Genomic DNA, 14616 nt, shown 5'->3' on the forward strand with positions numbered 1-14616 from the left:
ATAATTACCTTAAATGTAAATGGACTAAATTTACAACCAAAAGACAGAGAGTAGCTGAGGGATACAAAAACAAGACCCATATGTGCTGCCTTATAAGAGACTTATTTCAGATATAGAGACACACAGACTGAAAAGATACATGCACCCCAATGTTCACAGCAGCCTTATTTACAATTGTCAAGATATGGAAGCAACCTAAGTGTCCATCAACAGATGAATGGATAAAGAAGTTTGGTATACATATACAATGGAATACTACTCGGCCATAAAAAAGAATTATATTTTGCCATTTGCAGCAACATGGATGTACTTGGAGAACATTATGCTAAGTGAAATAAGTCAGACAGAGAAAGACAAATACTGTATGATATCATTTATATATGGAATCTAAAAAAATATAACAAATTAGTTAATATAACAAAAAAGCAAACTCACAGATACAGAGAACAAACTAGTGGTTACCAGTAGGGAGAGGGAACAGGGAGGGGCAATTTAGGGGTAGGGGATTAAGAGGTACAAACTATTAGGTACAAAATAAGCTACAAGGATATACTGTACAACAGGGGGAATACAACCAATAGTTTTATAATAACTATAAATGAAGTATAACATTTAAAAATTGTGAATATATTGTACATCTATAACTTATTAATACCGTATAACAACTCTACTTCAATTTAAAAAAATAAATAAATAAACAAAATTCCACCCAGATGCTCCCTGCATCTGGTCCAGGCTCCTCAATACCCCGGGGTTGGCAGGGCTTCACCAGACACGCGCAGGTACCTTAACTTCCTTAGCCATAAAACCAGGGATCAGGCTGCCCCGTCTCTACACAAAGGCCCTTCTCACTGACACATGTGGGTTCCTGGGACTCCGGTGTACCAGGGATTGCTAGGTTCATGGTGGCTGAACCAGGTGACCAGCCAAAAGCCTTGGCACGCAAAAATGAACCTGGAGCTAGGCAGAGGGGTGAGAACCCCGCTGGCCCATGCTGAGCCACTTTCTCCAGCCAGGCACCCACCAGGGAGGTAGTTCTGATGTGGGCAGAAAGGGGCACCTCCTTGGTCCACTGGCCCCCTCCTGCTGAGGAGGGGGAAGAGCCATTGCAGCCCTGACTCTGTCTCTCCGCCACACCTGTTGCTAACCAGGCTTTCTTTTTTTTTTTTTTCACACACACACACTGTATTTTATTTTTACAAGAGATAAATAGACTGACACCAAGCATTGTACATGGATGACCACAACAAAAGCAACAATGATTGCAATTACCAAACATGAAACACACTCATACTATGTCATAATATTGACATTCAGTCCAGTAATCCTCCACTGTAACAGCTCCTTTACTTTGCAGTGAAAATTGATTTGTATATTCTTTGCCTCTGAGTCCGTGTGGGATTTTTTTTTTTTTAAATTCAGACAGAAAGTCACAAAAATTATACTCATCCTCATCAGTTCACTCAGTCCCATGTAATTAATTTTTTTTTTCATCTTGATCTTTTGTTAGCACTTTTATGAGTTCATCAGGTTTTCATTAGAGTTCTGAAAATGCTTATTCATTCAGTTCAGCAGTACAGTCAGTTACCAGAAACCTGTACTTGTCAGAGTCTTTTCCATGAATTTTTTGAAGATGAAACCCTTTTATAGGAACATATTTGCAAAATCATCAGAGTACACCCAGAACTGTCTGTAAATGACAAAAGACTTAAAAATGACCACGGTTAAAGATTTGATGAAAGTTCATAATAATGCAGTTGACAAGAAAATTAGTTATAACCAGGCTTTCTGACTCTTCTCCAGAAAGAGGGCAGAGCTGCACCTCGTCCCTTGGCAGGGGCCGGGCTCAGAGCTGTGCACCTATACCAGGGCCCAGAGCAGGACGGTCCCAAGCCGGGGCCACCGCCTCAATCTCCCAGCGACACACGGGGCATTTGGCCGTGTCCCTGAAGACCCGCCAGGCACAGCAGCTGCAGAAGTGTGTGTGGCCACAGGGGACAAGGCAGGTATTGGCAGCCTGGTGGAAGCAGATGGCACACTCCTCTCCTGCTGTGGCTGGGAAAGGGGACAACAGAGGTCAGGGGCACTTGGGGGCAAGGGGTGGGCAGCCCACTCACGATATAACCACAGGACAGAGAACTCTGCAGTCGGATTCTGAAGAATATTGCCTTGTAAAAAAATGCTCACAATGTAATCAAGTGAAAAAAGTTGGGACGAAAACCGTAAGGTACAAACATACATATCATAAGATTCCAATTTAGGAAAAAGGAAAACAAAGCACAAATAACTCCCCATATAGAAGTCCACAAAATACTGGGAGGAAATCCACCTAACAGGTAATGCGAGGTTTGGGAGGTGTTTTTTGTTGTTGTTTTACTTCCTTTTTTATCCTTTAATACGTATTTTATTTCTGTTTGGCAAAGCTTTTACTATGAACGTGGATTGCTTTTTTAAAAGCAGACGGACAAAATAACATCCGTTCATGAATGTGCTCCAGTAACTTGTGAAGTTAGCCAATGTCCCAGAAGGCAGAGCTGTTAAATTGCTTTTAGGTTTCCAGGGGCGGAGCCTAATCTTTTTGGCCTAAAGCCCGTGGGAGACTTGATAGGACTTGGAAAGACTTAACTGAGTTCCCAGGGCTGGGGCCTCCCCCAGCTCCCCTAGTGCTGGAGTCCTGGGGAGTCCCTGGGGCTCGGGGAAGCCACTCACCTTTGGGCTCAGGCAGAGCCTCATCACTGAGGACCCATGGCATGGTTGGGGTGGAGGCGCTGACTGTAGGATCTAAGGCAGAAAGGGAAAGTCAGGGCCTGGGGAAAGCAAAGTCAGGGTGTCCTCGTTCCCTCCCACCTCCCCAGTCCCTGCCCCTAAAGCAAAGTGTCCATCCCCTTTCTTTTCTGGGGTGCAATGCTGGAGCTCCAAGCTGGTCACCCAGCCCTGTCCTGGCCGCCCCTTTCCCAGTTGAACCCAGCAGAGAATCTGTAGAACTGCAGGTTCCTCTTCCTAATCCACCCTTCCTTTAGACAGCTCCCCTTTGCCCTACTTCCGCTGCTTGAGTGGAGACCTTCAGCATTATTCACGGTCCCCAACCCAGATGTGCTTCAAAATCCCCCAGGAGGGAAAACAGGTGCTTGGGGCTTTACTCCAGACCTGCCAATTCAGGTGCTCCAGAGGTGAGGCTCCAGCAGCTGTGACAAGCAGTGTGAAAAACAAACGCGCGGCGGTGTCTGGAATGCTTGTGCAAGCCAATGGAACACCAGCCCAGAATGCCAAAATTTCTTTTTATGAGTGTTCCTGTAACTCCTCCCTCTCCTGAAATCCTCTCTCCTTTCAGGTGGTCCTTGTTTCCCCACCCAGTGCCTGAACATCTCACCTTTGCCCCACAGGCTGCCTTCTTACTCACCTCTAACTCTCACACTTACGTTCCCTTTGTTGCCACCCTTGTCTCAGCAAACTCCTACTTAGGCTGCAAAGCCTAGCCCCCAAATTTCTTCCTTTGTGAAAGAGATCAGCCCTCTAACAGATGTTTGGGGTGCTGAGCACGTCTTCTCATTCTTCAGAGATAAGGCTGCCCCCCCCACCCCATGACTAGGTCTGGTCCCCAGCGCCCATCTTCATACCCTGACATGAGCTGATGGAAAAACTGACCGCATATGAATGAAACAACAGTTCTCCCCGCGGCTCTGGATGCAGGTGAAGTACCGCCCGAGCCTCCACCACCTCCCGCCCAGGGGAGGAGCCTGGGTCCCCACTCGTGGCCTCACCCAGCAGCTCGATGGCCTTGGTGGTCCCGTACACGTCCATCACGGCCCAGAGCGGGGCGCCCATGAGCACGCCCTTGCGCAGCAGGAGCCGGGGGCCCGCGTTTACCTGGGCGAAGAGCCGGCCCAGGCGGTTCACCCAGAAGCACACCACGTCCCCGGTGAGCCCGCAGCCGTCGGGCAGCATGGCCGCCCACGTCGGGCTCTGCTGCTCCAGGTCCGGGCACACGAAGGGCGGTAGGCTGGGCGCGGTCACCCGCTCGGGGTCCAGGCGCGTGAAGCCTACGCGGAGGCCGCCAACCCAGCCGCGCTCGTGAAACAGCACGCGCAGCGCCACGCGCTCTCCGGGCCTCACCGGCCGCTGGCTGAACACGATGCCGTCATGGAACGTGGCGCGCCTGCGCGCGGTGCTCCGCTGCGCGTCCAGACGCACCTGCGCGCCCACGGCCTCGGCGTGGAAACGGACCGCCTCTCGGGGCATCGTGGCGTCTGCGGGGGCGGGAGGTGTCAGTGCGGGGCGGGCCGGACCCACGGGCTGCAAAGGCCATCACAGCACCCCACCCCCTCCCAGGGGAGAGGGCGTTTCCACCAACCCTCGCTCCCCGGTGCCACTGTCCCCGCTCTTACCCCCGCCACCTCCCCCCAACATTAGAACCAGTGAGGAGCCCGCTTTGCCTGTCAGGGATCTTAGTTCCCTCGTAAATCTCCCCAAGCCTCAGTTCCCCTCCCGTTGGGATGTTGTAAAAATTAAAGGAACCGCAGTTCCTTTAATGGCCTTACCGGCTCTGGATACCTGGTAATGGCTATTATTGCCGTTAACTAGGAAGAGCAGGTTTTAGAACGGTAGACAGAATATGACCCTGGTTTTGACACATACACTTATACGTTTACTATATACATGTATATCTCATCTGTTTCTAGAAACAGCCTGAAAGGAAATGGGCTGACATGCTTTTTGTGGTCGTCTCTGGTGCTGTGTTTTCCTCTCTGCCTGTGTGACTTTCTGATTTTCCCACAGAGAACCCGCGTGACTTGTGAAGCCCATGGCCCCCAAACAGGGTGACTTTCTTGTCCTGGGAAAGAAGGTGCCTGGCAACTCCCAATCCGGTGAGGGGGCAAAGCCTGTTGATGGGGAGTCCCAGGTCAGCCCTTCAGAATCGTGGGCTGGGCCCAGCCAAGGCCTGGGTAGGCTTTGAAATCAGGGGACTTCCTGACCTGACTCCACTTGGCAGCCAGGAAGGGTAAGTTCCTTGCTGGGCAGCCCTTTCTCTCAGCCCCAGAGGCCTGGAGGAAGCTGGCGGAGCTTCCTGCCCCCAGAACGGCTCTTAGCTCCATAGGCCTTCTCTCTCTCCCCATACCCTCCTCCTCCCCTCCTGGCCCTGCTCTTTCTGGGTTGGAAGAGGGAAATAAAAAATTAAAAGAGGTGAATTCAGTCAAAACTTGAGCCAGGCAGTGGTTAAGAATCCGCCTGCCAATGCAGGGGACACGGGTTCAAGCCCTGGTCCGGGAAGATCCCACATGCCGCGGAGCAACTAAGCCCGTGCGCCACAACTACTGAGCCTGCGCTCTAGAGCCCGCAAGCCACAACTACTGAGGCCACATACCACAATTACTGAAGCCTGCGCGCCTAGAGCTCGTGCTCCGCAACAAGAGAAGCCACCACAACGAGAAGCCAGCGCACCACGACAAAGAGTAGCCCTCGCTCTCAGCAACTAGAGAAAGCCCACGCACAGCAACGAAGACCCGGCGCAGCCAAAAAAAAAAAAAAAAAAACTTGAGCCAGACCCCAGCCCCAAGGAGCAAGGCCCCTCCCTCCTGGCCCTTCTCTCTGACACCCACATGCCTGCAAGGTTCCAGCCCAGCACAAGGAGGGGAGGCTCCTTCTGGTCAGGCACAAGGGACACCCTTAAGGTCACAGTGAATCCATCCCTGACCTCCAAAGGCCAAAGACAAGCCTGGCATGGTTCCCTCACCCAAGGTGTGAGGGACAAGCGCTCACCCTGGCTTGGGGGGCCTCTGAACCCACCCTGCTATCCAAGCTCACCCCTCCCTCACCCTCACCCACGCCCCTGCCCATGCCACCACCCCTTCCGGGAATGCCCTGGTCTCTCCCTCCCTTCCCAAAGGGTTGGCCCACCAACCCTTGCTCCTCCAGGCTGTGCACCAGCAAGGGAGGCCCAGAGAAGGCACAGATGGTGACCAGGAGCCAGAATTGAGGGTCCTGACATCAGGTGGACCTGTCCTTGCATCCACTCAAGTTGCTGGGGCAGCCAGGAGACCCTGTGGAGGGCAGTGAGGACCAGCACCTGGATTCTAGCCGCGGCTCTGCTGCTGACCTAGGCAGGTCACTGCCCCTCTGGGTTTGGTCCCTTATCCACAGTGGGAATGATATGCCTGACAGCCCAGGCCTGGAGTCTCCAGGTACTTGTCTGGGGATCCTGAATGTGAGGACTTCAGTGCCCACCTGGACAGGCATCGGGCTGGGAGCGGGGGGCGGGTAGGGGCTCCTGGAGGGTGGGGGCCACCCCCCTCACTTGGCTGGGTCACCGCCCATCCCTGACCTCTGTTGGTAAAAGACCCGGTTCTCCATCTCCTGCCCTGCACACTAAGGGGACGCTGTGGCCTCAGGTGAGGCTGGCAGAGAACCATGGTGCCTGGTGACCTTGTGGTTTGTGCTTCTGGCAGCTCTGTAACCGGCAAGGTGTGTTGCTTGGCCCCCAGCCTGCGGGTGAGGAAACTGAGGTCCCAGGGAGAAATGGAACTCACCCAAGGTCCCACAGCTCCATGGGGCAGAGCTGGGACCCCTAGTCTTCCACCAGGCCCCCTACACTCTACCCTGTTCCCACCCCAGCCATTCTTCTCTCTGCAAAGCAGGATCCAAAGGCAAATGGGTCATGTGGGTCGTCGCATCACTGCAGGGATTCTGGACCCGAGTCACTCACTCAGCCTCTCTTGGATTCTTGCAAGGAAAGGAAGTTCGCTACCTCACTGCCTCCTAATAGTTCACTACCTAGGTCAGCCCAGCCTGTATCAGAAACTCCTCCTGAGCGATATTTACACTGACTATACCTCTACCTCCCGAGACTTCTTCCCCAGCAATAACACAGAGCACCCCCTCTGCTTCTTGCACTCCTGGTCCAGGGACCAAGCTTGGGGCTCCCACTTACCAGCCTGGGAGCAGATCTGAGCCCCCATCAGCCTGGGGTCCTCGGACACTCGTCCCTGGGTCTGAAGAAGGCCAGTGGACAGGTTTTCAAAGGATTCAGCAGGTCCCCTTGTCATGCGCCAGGATCATATTACACTGTTGATGATTAATTAGAGATTGCAGTCACAGGTTACCATATCCAGGGAATTTCCTGATGACTTCCTCTGGCTTGCAACAGGCCTGCTGCAGCTGGCTGGCCTGGAGGAAGCGGGGACTGAGGAGATGGCCTGGGTAGGATTTGGCATAGATTTCTCTCTTACTTTTGGCCAGTTGCTCTCAACCCGGCTGTGCATTATAATTGCCTGAGTCACGTTAATGAGTACCTGTCCCCAGACCTGCCCCCAGAGACCTCGATCCCAGTGGCCTGGGGTGGGGCCCAGCACTGGCATGTCTAAAAAGCACCCCAGGGACTTCCCTGGCGGTCCAGTGGTTAAGACTCCGTGCTTCCACTGCAGGAGATACGGGTTCGATCCCTGGTCAGGGAACTAAGATTCCAGAAGCCGTGCAGCATGGCCAAAAAGTAAAAAATAAAATAAAATAAACAAAAAACAAACTAATAAAAATAAAAGCACCACGGATGATTCTAATGTACAGCCAGGGTAGCAACGATTCACTGCTACTGACCCCAGCATACAGGAGGCGCTTAATCAGTGTTGGTGAAGTGGACTGAATTGAATTAGCTGCATTCCAGGACCTGTGAAGTTGCCCCAGGCCCGGGTCTCCGGCAGAGAGGAGAGGGCCCAGCAAGACGGAATGGGAGAGATGTCGATTGCTCCTCAGCTTTGCTGGAGCTGGAATTCCACTTCCCAGAATCCCCCACGAAACGCAGAGAGTCCCGCAGGAGGTCACGCCCAAGGCCTTGCTTCCAGGGTGGTAGAGGTGGAAAAGAGGTCAGAGATCTTCTGCCCCTTCCGTGAGAGAAACTGAGGCTGGTGGCGGGAAAGTGGCTTTTGCTCTAACAGAGCACTTCTCAGACTGCGATGTGCACATGAACCTAGCGCGGGGATCTTATTCAGATGAAGATTGATTCAGAAGCTCTGGGGCACCTGTGGGATTCTGCTTTTCAAACAGGGTGGTTCTGCAGACCCCACTTTAGGTGACAAGCCCTAGGTTAGTCTGGAGGCAGGCGGGTACCCTGGCCCTTGACCTCCAGGCTAAGGCCCTCCCAAGACCCTGGATCAAGGCCATGATCAGTGACTGCTCTGAACTCGGCTGAAGGGGTGGATATGCCCCATGCATGTCCCAGAAGGACGTGGGGACAGTGGTGCTGTTGACTGGGCTGGGGAGTTTAGGGGGCGTGGGGAAGGGTGGGTGTTTGGAGACCCGGATTCTGTCCCCTGTGTCAGTTTGCCCTCTCTTACCCTCCCTGGGCCCTGGTGTCCCCGTGTGTAAAATGGGAAGCCCAGATGAGCTGGTCTGTGGGTCCCTTCCAGCCCCCATGTGCCGTGACTTCGGTCCTGGTGACCGTTGCTTGGCCCCAGTTGACTTCAGAAGATGTTGCTGTGACCCTGGACCTTCTCTTCCACACCAAGCCCCCTGCCAGGCTCTCTAGAAACTGTCTTCCAAAGGTCAAAGGCAAACTGGTGAGAAGTCAACAGCCATCACAGTGAGTCCACGGCTGATGGTCCTGTTGGCCCAGCCTGAGGGATCCGGGCTCAGGGCATCCCCTTGTCTCTGGGCAGTGCTGGAGCCAGAGAGCCTGCCTCTTCCCCCTCCCCCTCCCTCACCCGGTCTCCGCCTGTAGGGCTGGCATCAAGAGCAGCTTGTTGATAAACCACATTCCCATCAAAGAGATAGTTATGGAGTCTTATCAGGGAAATCAGGCCTTGAGCTTCAGCCCATCAGGAAAATTACTGGACAAGCTGCAGACATCAGGCTGCCCAGTGCCAGCAGGCTGAGGTGGTCAGGACCTCAGCTGGGTAGGCGTTCTAAGAACTGAAATCCAGGGGATGGGGATGCCCGGGCCGCCCCTCCCATCACACACTCCACCATTTATTTATTTAATAAACACTACTGTTCTAAGTCCAGTGCTGTATTAACTTGCTAATCCTCATGGCAAGTTCTTGAAAAGGTTCTATTTATTGTAGTCATTCTCATTTTATAAATGGGGAAACTGAGGCACAAAGAGGTGAAGCAACTTGTTCACAAATACAAGTGACAGACCAGGGCGTGGCCCAGGCTGTTTGGCTGGAGAGTGGGTGCCCTGCCCGCCATGCTGTGCCGCCTGCACCATCCTCTTTCAGGCCACGGCTCCTCTGGGCATTTTAACGTCTTCCCCATTCAACTGACACTAGTAGGGATAGTTGCTGACTGGTTGCCCGAGTGTGAGGCAGAGGCCATCCCACGATGGAGACTGCACCCTACTCTCCCTTCCAGGCCACCCGCCTGGCCGCAAGGCCTCTGCAAACGTTTGTTCCTGGAAGGCAATGACTGGCCCTCCAAGAGAAGGGCAGTCTCTGCGGCGCCCCCTGCTGGCTGTAGCCGGTACGGCAGGAGGCGCGAGCACGTGAGCCCTCAAAAATAGGATGGGCGCCCCCAGGACCAGAGGTCAGAGGGGCTGAGGCTTCTGAGACCTCTGCCCCTCTTCCCCCCACCTTGAAGGTCCCCACAGTCCCTCCCTCCCCACCCAGGGTCCCCTTATTAGCAGTCAACCCTCAGTTTGCCCAGACCCCCATCACTACAAAGGGCTGTCCTACAGGTCATCTCCTAAGATGCCTCAAGTGCTCTGAGAAGCTTCTGGACAGCTGCTTCAGCCTCCACCACACAGCCGAGGAAGCTGAGCTCTTGCCCAGGGTTCACGCCAGCCTTCAGTCAAGCAGAAGTGGGAAGCCAGTGGGAATCCAGACCAACCTGGGACCCCGATAGGCAGCCCAGCCCCTGGTGTCTCCTGCCTTCAGGGCCCTGAGGCCCCTTGCCTGTGCTCAACTGTTCTCCGTCAAGCCGAAATTTCGGACGGCAGGGGGCTGCCAGGCCTGGAGACCAGCCCCTAGAACAATCAGGGCCGTGTGCACAGGAGGCAGTCAGCAAGGATTTGTCAGTGCCAAACAGTGCAGTGTCGCAGTTTCTTTAAAAATTGTCCATCAGCTTACCTAACAACCCAGCGATTCCACTCCTGGGTGAATACCTGACTCTGATTTTGAGTGAGCTGATGAATGGTCGTGCATCCACACTCCCTTGGAAAAACCCCCGCCCTGGAAGCCAGAGGGCTTGGCTAGCACTGCCACCTGGTGGAGAGAAATGGAACTGACCGTGGATCTAATACCCTGGAAGGAAATGGTTGGGACCGCAGTGGCTCCCACCTGTGTCCCCCGGCAGTGGCTCTCACCTGTGTCCCCCGGCAGTGGCTCTCTCTGCCCACTCGCTTCCTGCCAGTGAGCCCCCAGCACTTCTGGGGGTCAACCAAATCCTCTTGGTCAATAGCTGGACCCGACCCAGAGGTCCAGAGGTCAGAGAGGGAGGCTAGGGTGTGCCCGCAAAGTAGCCAGCCCCAAGTTAGGTCTGTGCTCTTACGTCCACACACTTCTGCCCCGTGCAGATCTTCCTGGGCCCTGACTTCGCTACAGCTTCCACTGCCCTGGGCCCCCTGGCTCCTGCTGTGCCAGCACTAGAGCACCCCCCATCCTGTGAGTGTGACGCCGGCCGGAGAGGGGAGCCGGGGTGGGGACGGGGGAGAGGAGGCACCGCTGCGAGGCCAGTGTGGCAGCCCAGAGGTGAGGGAAAGGGGGAGGGGAGAGGCATACCCTCTCCTCTTTTGGTTTCCTGTTTTCCTTCTCCCTGTGCCTACCTTGGGGCTGATAGGAGGACTGAAGGGTGAGTGCTTAGCACAGGCAAAGGAACTGTCAGTAAATATCAGCTCTTACCATTAAAGGGGCAGTAAGGGCCTCCCCTTACTGGAGGGGACATCAGTGCCTTTCCTGGGGCCTTGCGAGTGCCCTACGGTCTTCCTGCTGCGGGCCAGGGTACCCAGAGCCCCATGTGAGCTCGCTGGGGAGTGAGTCACCAGCACTGTGCATCTCCAGGGCCCTGAGGACCTCTGACCCAGCAAGGCCAGGGCAGCCCCTGGCTCGACCAAATCTCCCAGGCAGGAGCACCAGCAGCCCAAGCTGGTGGATTGGGAAGGGAGTTATGTACATGCCAGGACACAGCCGAGCAGGAGGGTGAGGGCCAGCCGTGGGCCCCACAGAGATGATTCTAAGGAGACCCAGCCCCATTCTGGAAAATAAAAAAACATAACAATTGCTGGCGCAGAGGGAGAAAGTCCAGCCAGCCATCGTGAGCAGAGCAGTGGCCCACGTACGTTTGCACGAGCCCAGCGTACGGCATGGGCAATGTCCACCCAGGAGAAAAGGCCCGGCTTGGAGTCTGAGTGGACAGTACCCCACCGCTCAGCCCAGAAATCCCCCCTTCCATTTAGAAGGCCAATCTAGCCCTTATCCCCAAAATGATCTTAGACAGAACTTTGGAGAAACCAACATGTCAGGGACAAGCACAGGAATAAAGGCCCTCAAAGGACACGGAGAGGGACGTCAGAGACATGGGAGGTGCAAGGAGCGTGACATCCAGAAGCTAAGGATGGGCCGAGAGGGAGGAGCAGGAGGCTGCCAAGCTCAACCCAGGGGTCCGGCGGGACGACAGCTGGGAAGAGGCCATTGGGTTTGTCGGGAAGGAGGTCAGTGGTTGGAGAGGAGGGGTGCAGGCGGAAGCCAGGGGCAGCTGCTGGAGACATGGATTCGTATGTGTACCTGTATCTGATAGGCTGTGAGGGCAGCTGCCCTTGACAGAGGCTCAAAATTGCTCAAGACTGAGGTTCATTTCCTTCCAAGTCCAAGTCTGGAGGTGGGGACTCTGCTCTAGGAAGCCATCATGGGCCAGGCCACTTCCAACTTTTGCTTATCCTCCCTGGGGTCCTGCTCCCTCCACGTGGCCCAGAGTGCTTGCCCCATAGCCATGGGCCAGCAGCAGGAGGAAGGGGCCCAGGCAGGGCACAGCTTGCCCCTTCCCTTTTAGGGCACAGCCAGGAAGGTTCACACAACCCCTTACTTCAGCTCACCTCCCACTGGCCACATCCAGCTACAGGGACTAGGAATATAGCCTTTATTCTGGACAGTTCTGTGCCCATCTAGGAATGGGGGCCAGCCATTATCCTAGGAGAGAAGGAGAGAATGGATATTGGAGGGGGAGGAGCAATCACAGGGTGCAGGGAAAAGGGGGTGGCAGCCAGGGGGAGCGGTGAAGGGAAGAGAGAGCTTTGAGCATGGAACACCTGCGAGCACGGGTGCAGAGATGGGACCCCAGATGTCCAGCACCAGAGTGGTCTCCGGCCTATTCTGTCTCCCTAGGGGCCTCTCCACCCACCCCTTGAGCTTTCAGACGCAGGATAAGAACAGACCCATCCCCCAGGGATGAAGGGGTTAACAGCAGGGTGTCTCTGCCCTCGCTGGGCTGTGCACCCATTGACTTCTGCTGCCTCTCTCAGCTTCCAATTATGTGTGAAAACATGATCGAGGGAAGGAAGACAGGTCCTCGAATTCTGTCTTGTGGGTCTAGCTCGTCCTGAGGGTTGATTTTGAGGGCGGGGTGGGGGGCTTTTTGGTAACGACCGCAGACAAGTGCTCCGGGCATCACCCTGCACTTCATTCTCTCCATCTGTGAGAGGACATGCGTCCCTCGTGTGTGGCCTTACCAGGAACTTCGTTAACTCATTGAGTCCTTCAGTGGGACAGTCAGCAGACCTTCCCAGGGTCCTGTGCTAAGTACACAGGATAGCTTAGTGCCATCACAGGGTTGGGTCTCTGCCACCACTGGCCGTGTGACCTGGGTGCGTTTCAGACGGGGAAACTGAGGCTCAAGCTTGAGTAGCTAGTAGAGGTTACACCGGAACTGATACCAAAGTTCTCCACCCTTTTAATAATTCTAAAATAAAGATAACTAGTCACCTGAGTAAATGTCCCAAAAGCATTTGAAAAATGTGCAAAAGTTCAGTACATGGAGGGACTTCCCTGGTGGTCCAGTGGTTAGGACTCCGCACTTCCACTGCAGGGGGCCCGGGTTCCATCCCTGGTCAGGGAACTAAGATCCTGCATGCTGCATGGCACGGCCAAAAAATAAAAAAATAAAAACCAAAAGAATGACGCTTTCAAAAGTAGAAATGTGTACAATAAATTCTACTATCAAGTGAAATTTAAAAAAAGCTCAGTACATGTTCTTGGCACCAGGTATTTTTGTAACCACATTTCCTTGTTCTCAGGTCTGTTCCGGATAGATGAGATGGCTAAACCTTAGGCTTCTGGATAAGCAAGGTGTTGCCTCTTCGGATGGAGCCTGTGTTTGTGGGGCCCATCTGTGAGCTCCCCCAGGCCTCACCCAGTGCGCTGTGCTACTCAGAGCTGAGGTAAAACTCCTGAGCCCTCTCTTTAGGTCCAGAGAGGAACCCAGTGCCTCCCCTCAAAGGCTCCAGGGACCCCAGGGAGAGGTTAACAAAGCACCCTCCCCCTCCCCCCAGTTCTTGCCCATTGCCTCCTTCTGCCGAATCCTCCTCCCCTGTCTCCTTTCCTGTGGAGGTTTTCTTCCCTGTAGCCCAGCACACCCCAGATAGGCTCTTTTTCTTTGATTTTACTCGGGTACCACTGACCCAGGCATTTGTGAGCGACTTGAAGGTGGCGGTCACCGGGTGCGTGATGGGAGAGCAGGGATTTACAGCGCTGCTCGGCACAAAGAACAAAGTTAAATCAAAGCCCAATCAAACAGTATTTTCACGGTCCTGTTTCTGCCCCTGGGGTGTCTCACCGTTCTTACTTTACAAGCCGCGACCTCCCTTCATACACCAGGCCTTTCCGCCCACTCCCACACCTGGCGGCCTGCGGGATCTTAGCTCCTCAACTAGGGATTGAACCCATGCCCCCTGCAGTGGAAGCGCGGAGCCCTAACCACTGGACCTCCAGGGACGTCCCTACCCCCAGGCCCTTTATTCTTCCCCTCTCCTCACCCTGCCGTCTCTGTTTATTTCTCACGCAGAGATGTTCAGCTCTCCCTCTGAACCGATACTCTCCCCAGGACCAGTTTTTCAGGCCCCCAAATCCCCCCACCAGGTACTCCGCCAAACACCAAGACCACTGCTTTCAGGTTTTGGCAACACCACGGACGGAAATAACACTGAGAAAACACTGAGAAATTCAGAATAGACGTTCGAACCACAGGAGAATTTGAAAAAAGTGTGGGGAGACACCCTGGTATTGAGTGTACAGAGAGGACTGGGTGTCAGAATTGAGCTTTGACCCTGGCCACACAGGGTCAAGAGGTATGGCCTTAAGAAGAAAAGGAACTGTGGGACTTCCCTGGTGGCTCAGTGGTTAAGAATCTGCCTGCCAATGCAGGGGACACGGGTTCGAGCCCTGGTCTGGGAAGATCCCACATGCCGTGGAGCAACAAAGCCTGTGCACCACAACTACGGAGCCAGCGTGCCACAACTACTGAAGCCCGTGTGCCTAGAGCCCATGCTCTGCAACAAGAGAGGCCACCGCAATGAGAAGCCTGCGCACCGCAATGAAGAGTAGCCCCCGCTCGCCGCAACTAGAGAAAGCCCGCGCCCAGCAACATAGACCCAACGCAGCCAAAAATAAATAAATAAATTAATTAATTTTTAAAAGAAAAAGA

At 54.2% G+C, this 14616-nt stretch overlaps 1 protein-coding gene across 1 annotated transcript; it reads right to left on the bottom strand.

The window, feature by feature from the left end:
• Window positions 1–361: 361 nt before the first annotated feature.
• Window positions 362–7040, bottom strand: NEURL3 (neuralized E3 ubiquitin protein ligase 3). The gene is made up of 4 exons (XM_068564544.1): window positions 6926–7040; window positions 3762–4247; window positions 2710–2781; window positions 362–2055 (listed from the first exon to the last, which is right to left on the bottom strand). The coding sequence occupies exons 1-4, from the start codon at window positions 7038–7040 to the stop codon at window positions 1847–1849; spliced, it is 882 nt and encodes a 293-aa protein (XP_068420645.1). The 3' UTR covers window positions 362–1846.
• Between the last annotated feature and the right edge of the window lie 7576 nt (window positions 7041–14616).

This window comes from Eschrichtius robustus, chromosome 15 (assembly GCF_028021215.1).
Source record: "Eschrichtius robustus isolate mEscRob2 chromosome 15, mEscRob2.pri, whole genome shotgun sequence".
In the NCBI taxonomy this organism is placed as follows: domain Eukaryota; kingdom Metazoa; phylum Chordata; class Mammalia; order Artiodactyla; family Eschrichtiidae; genus Eschrichtius; species Eschrichtius robustus.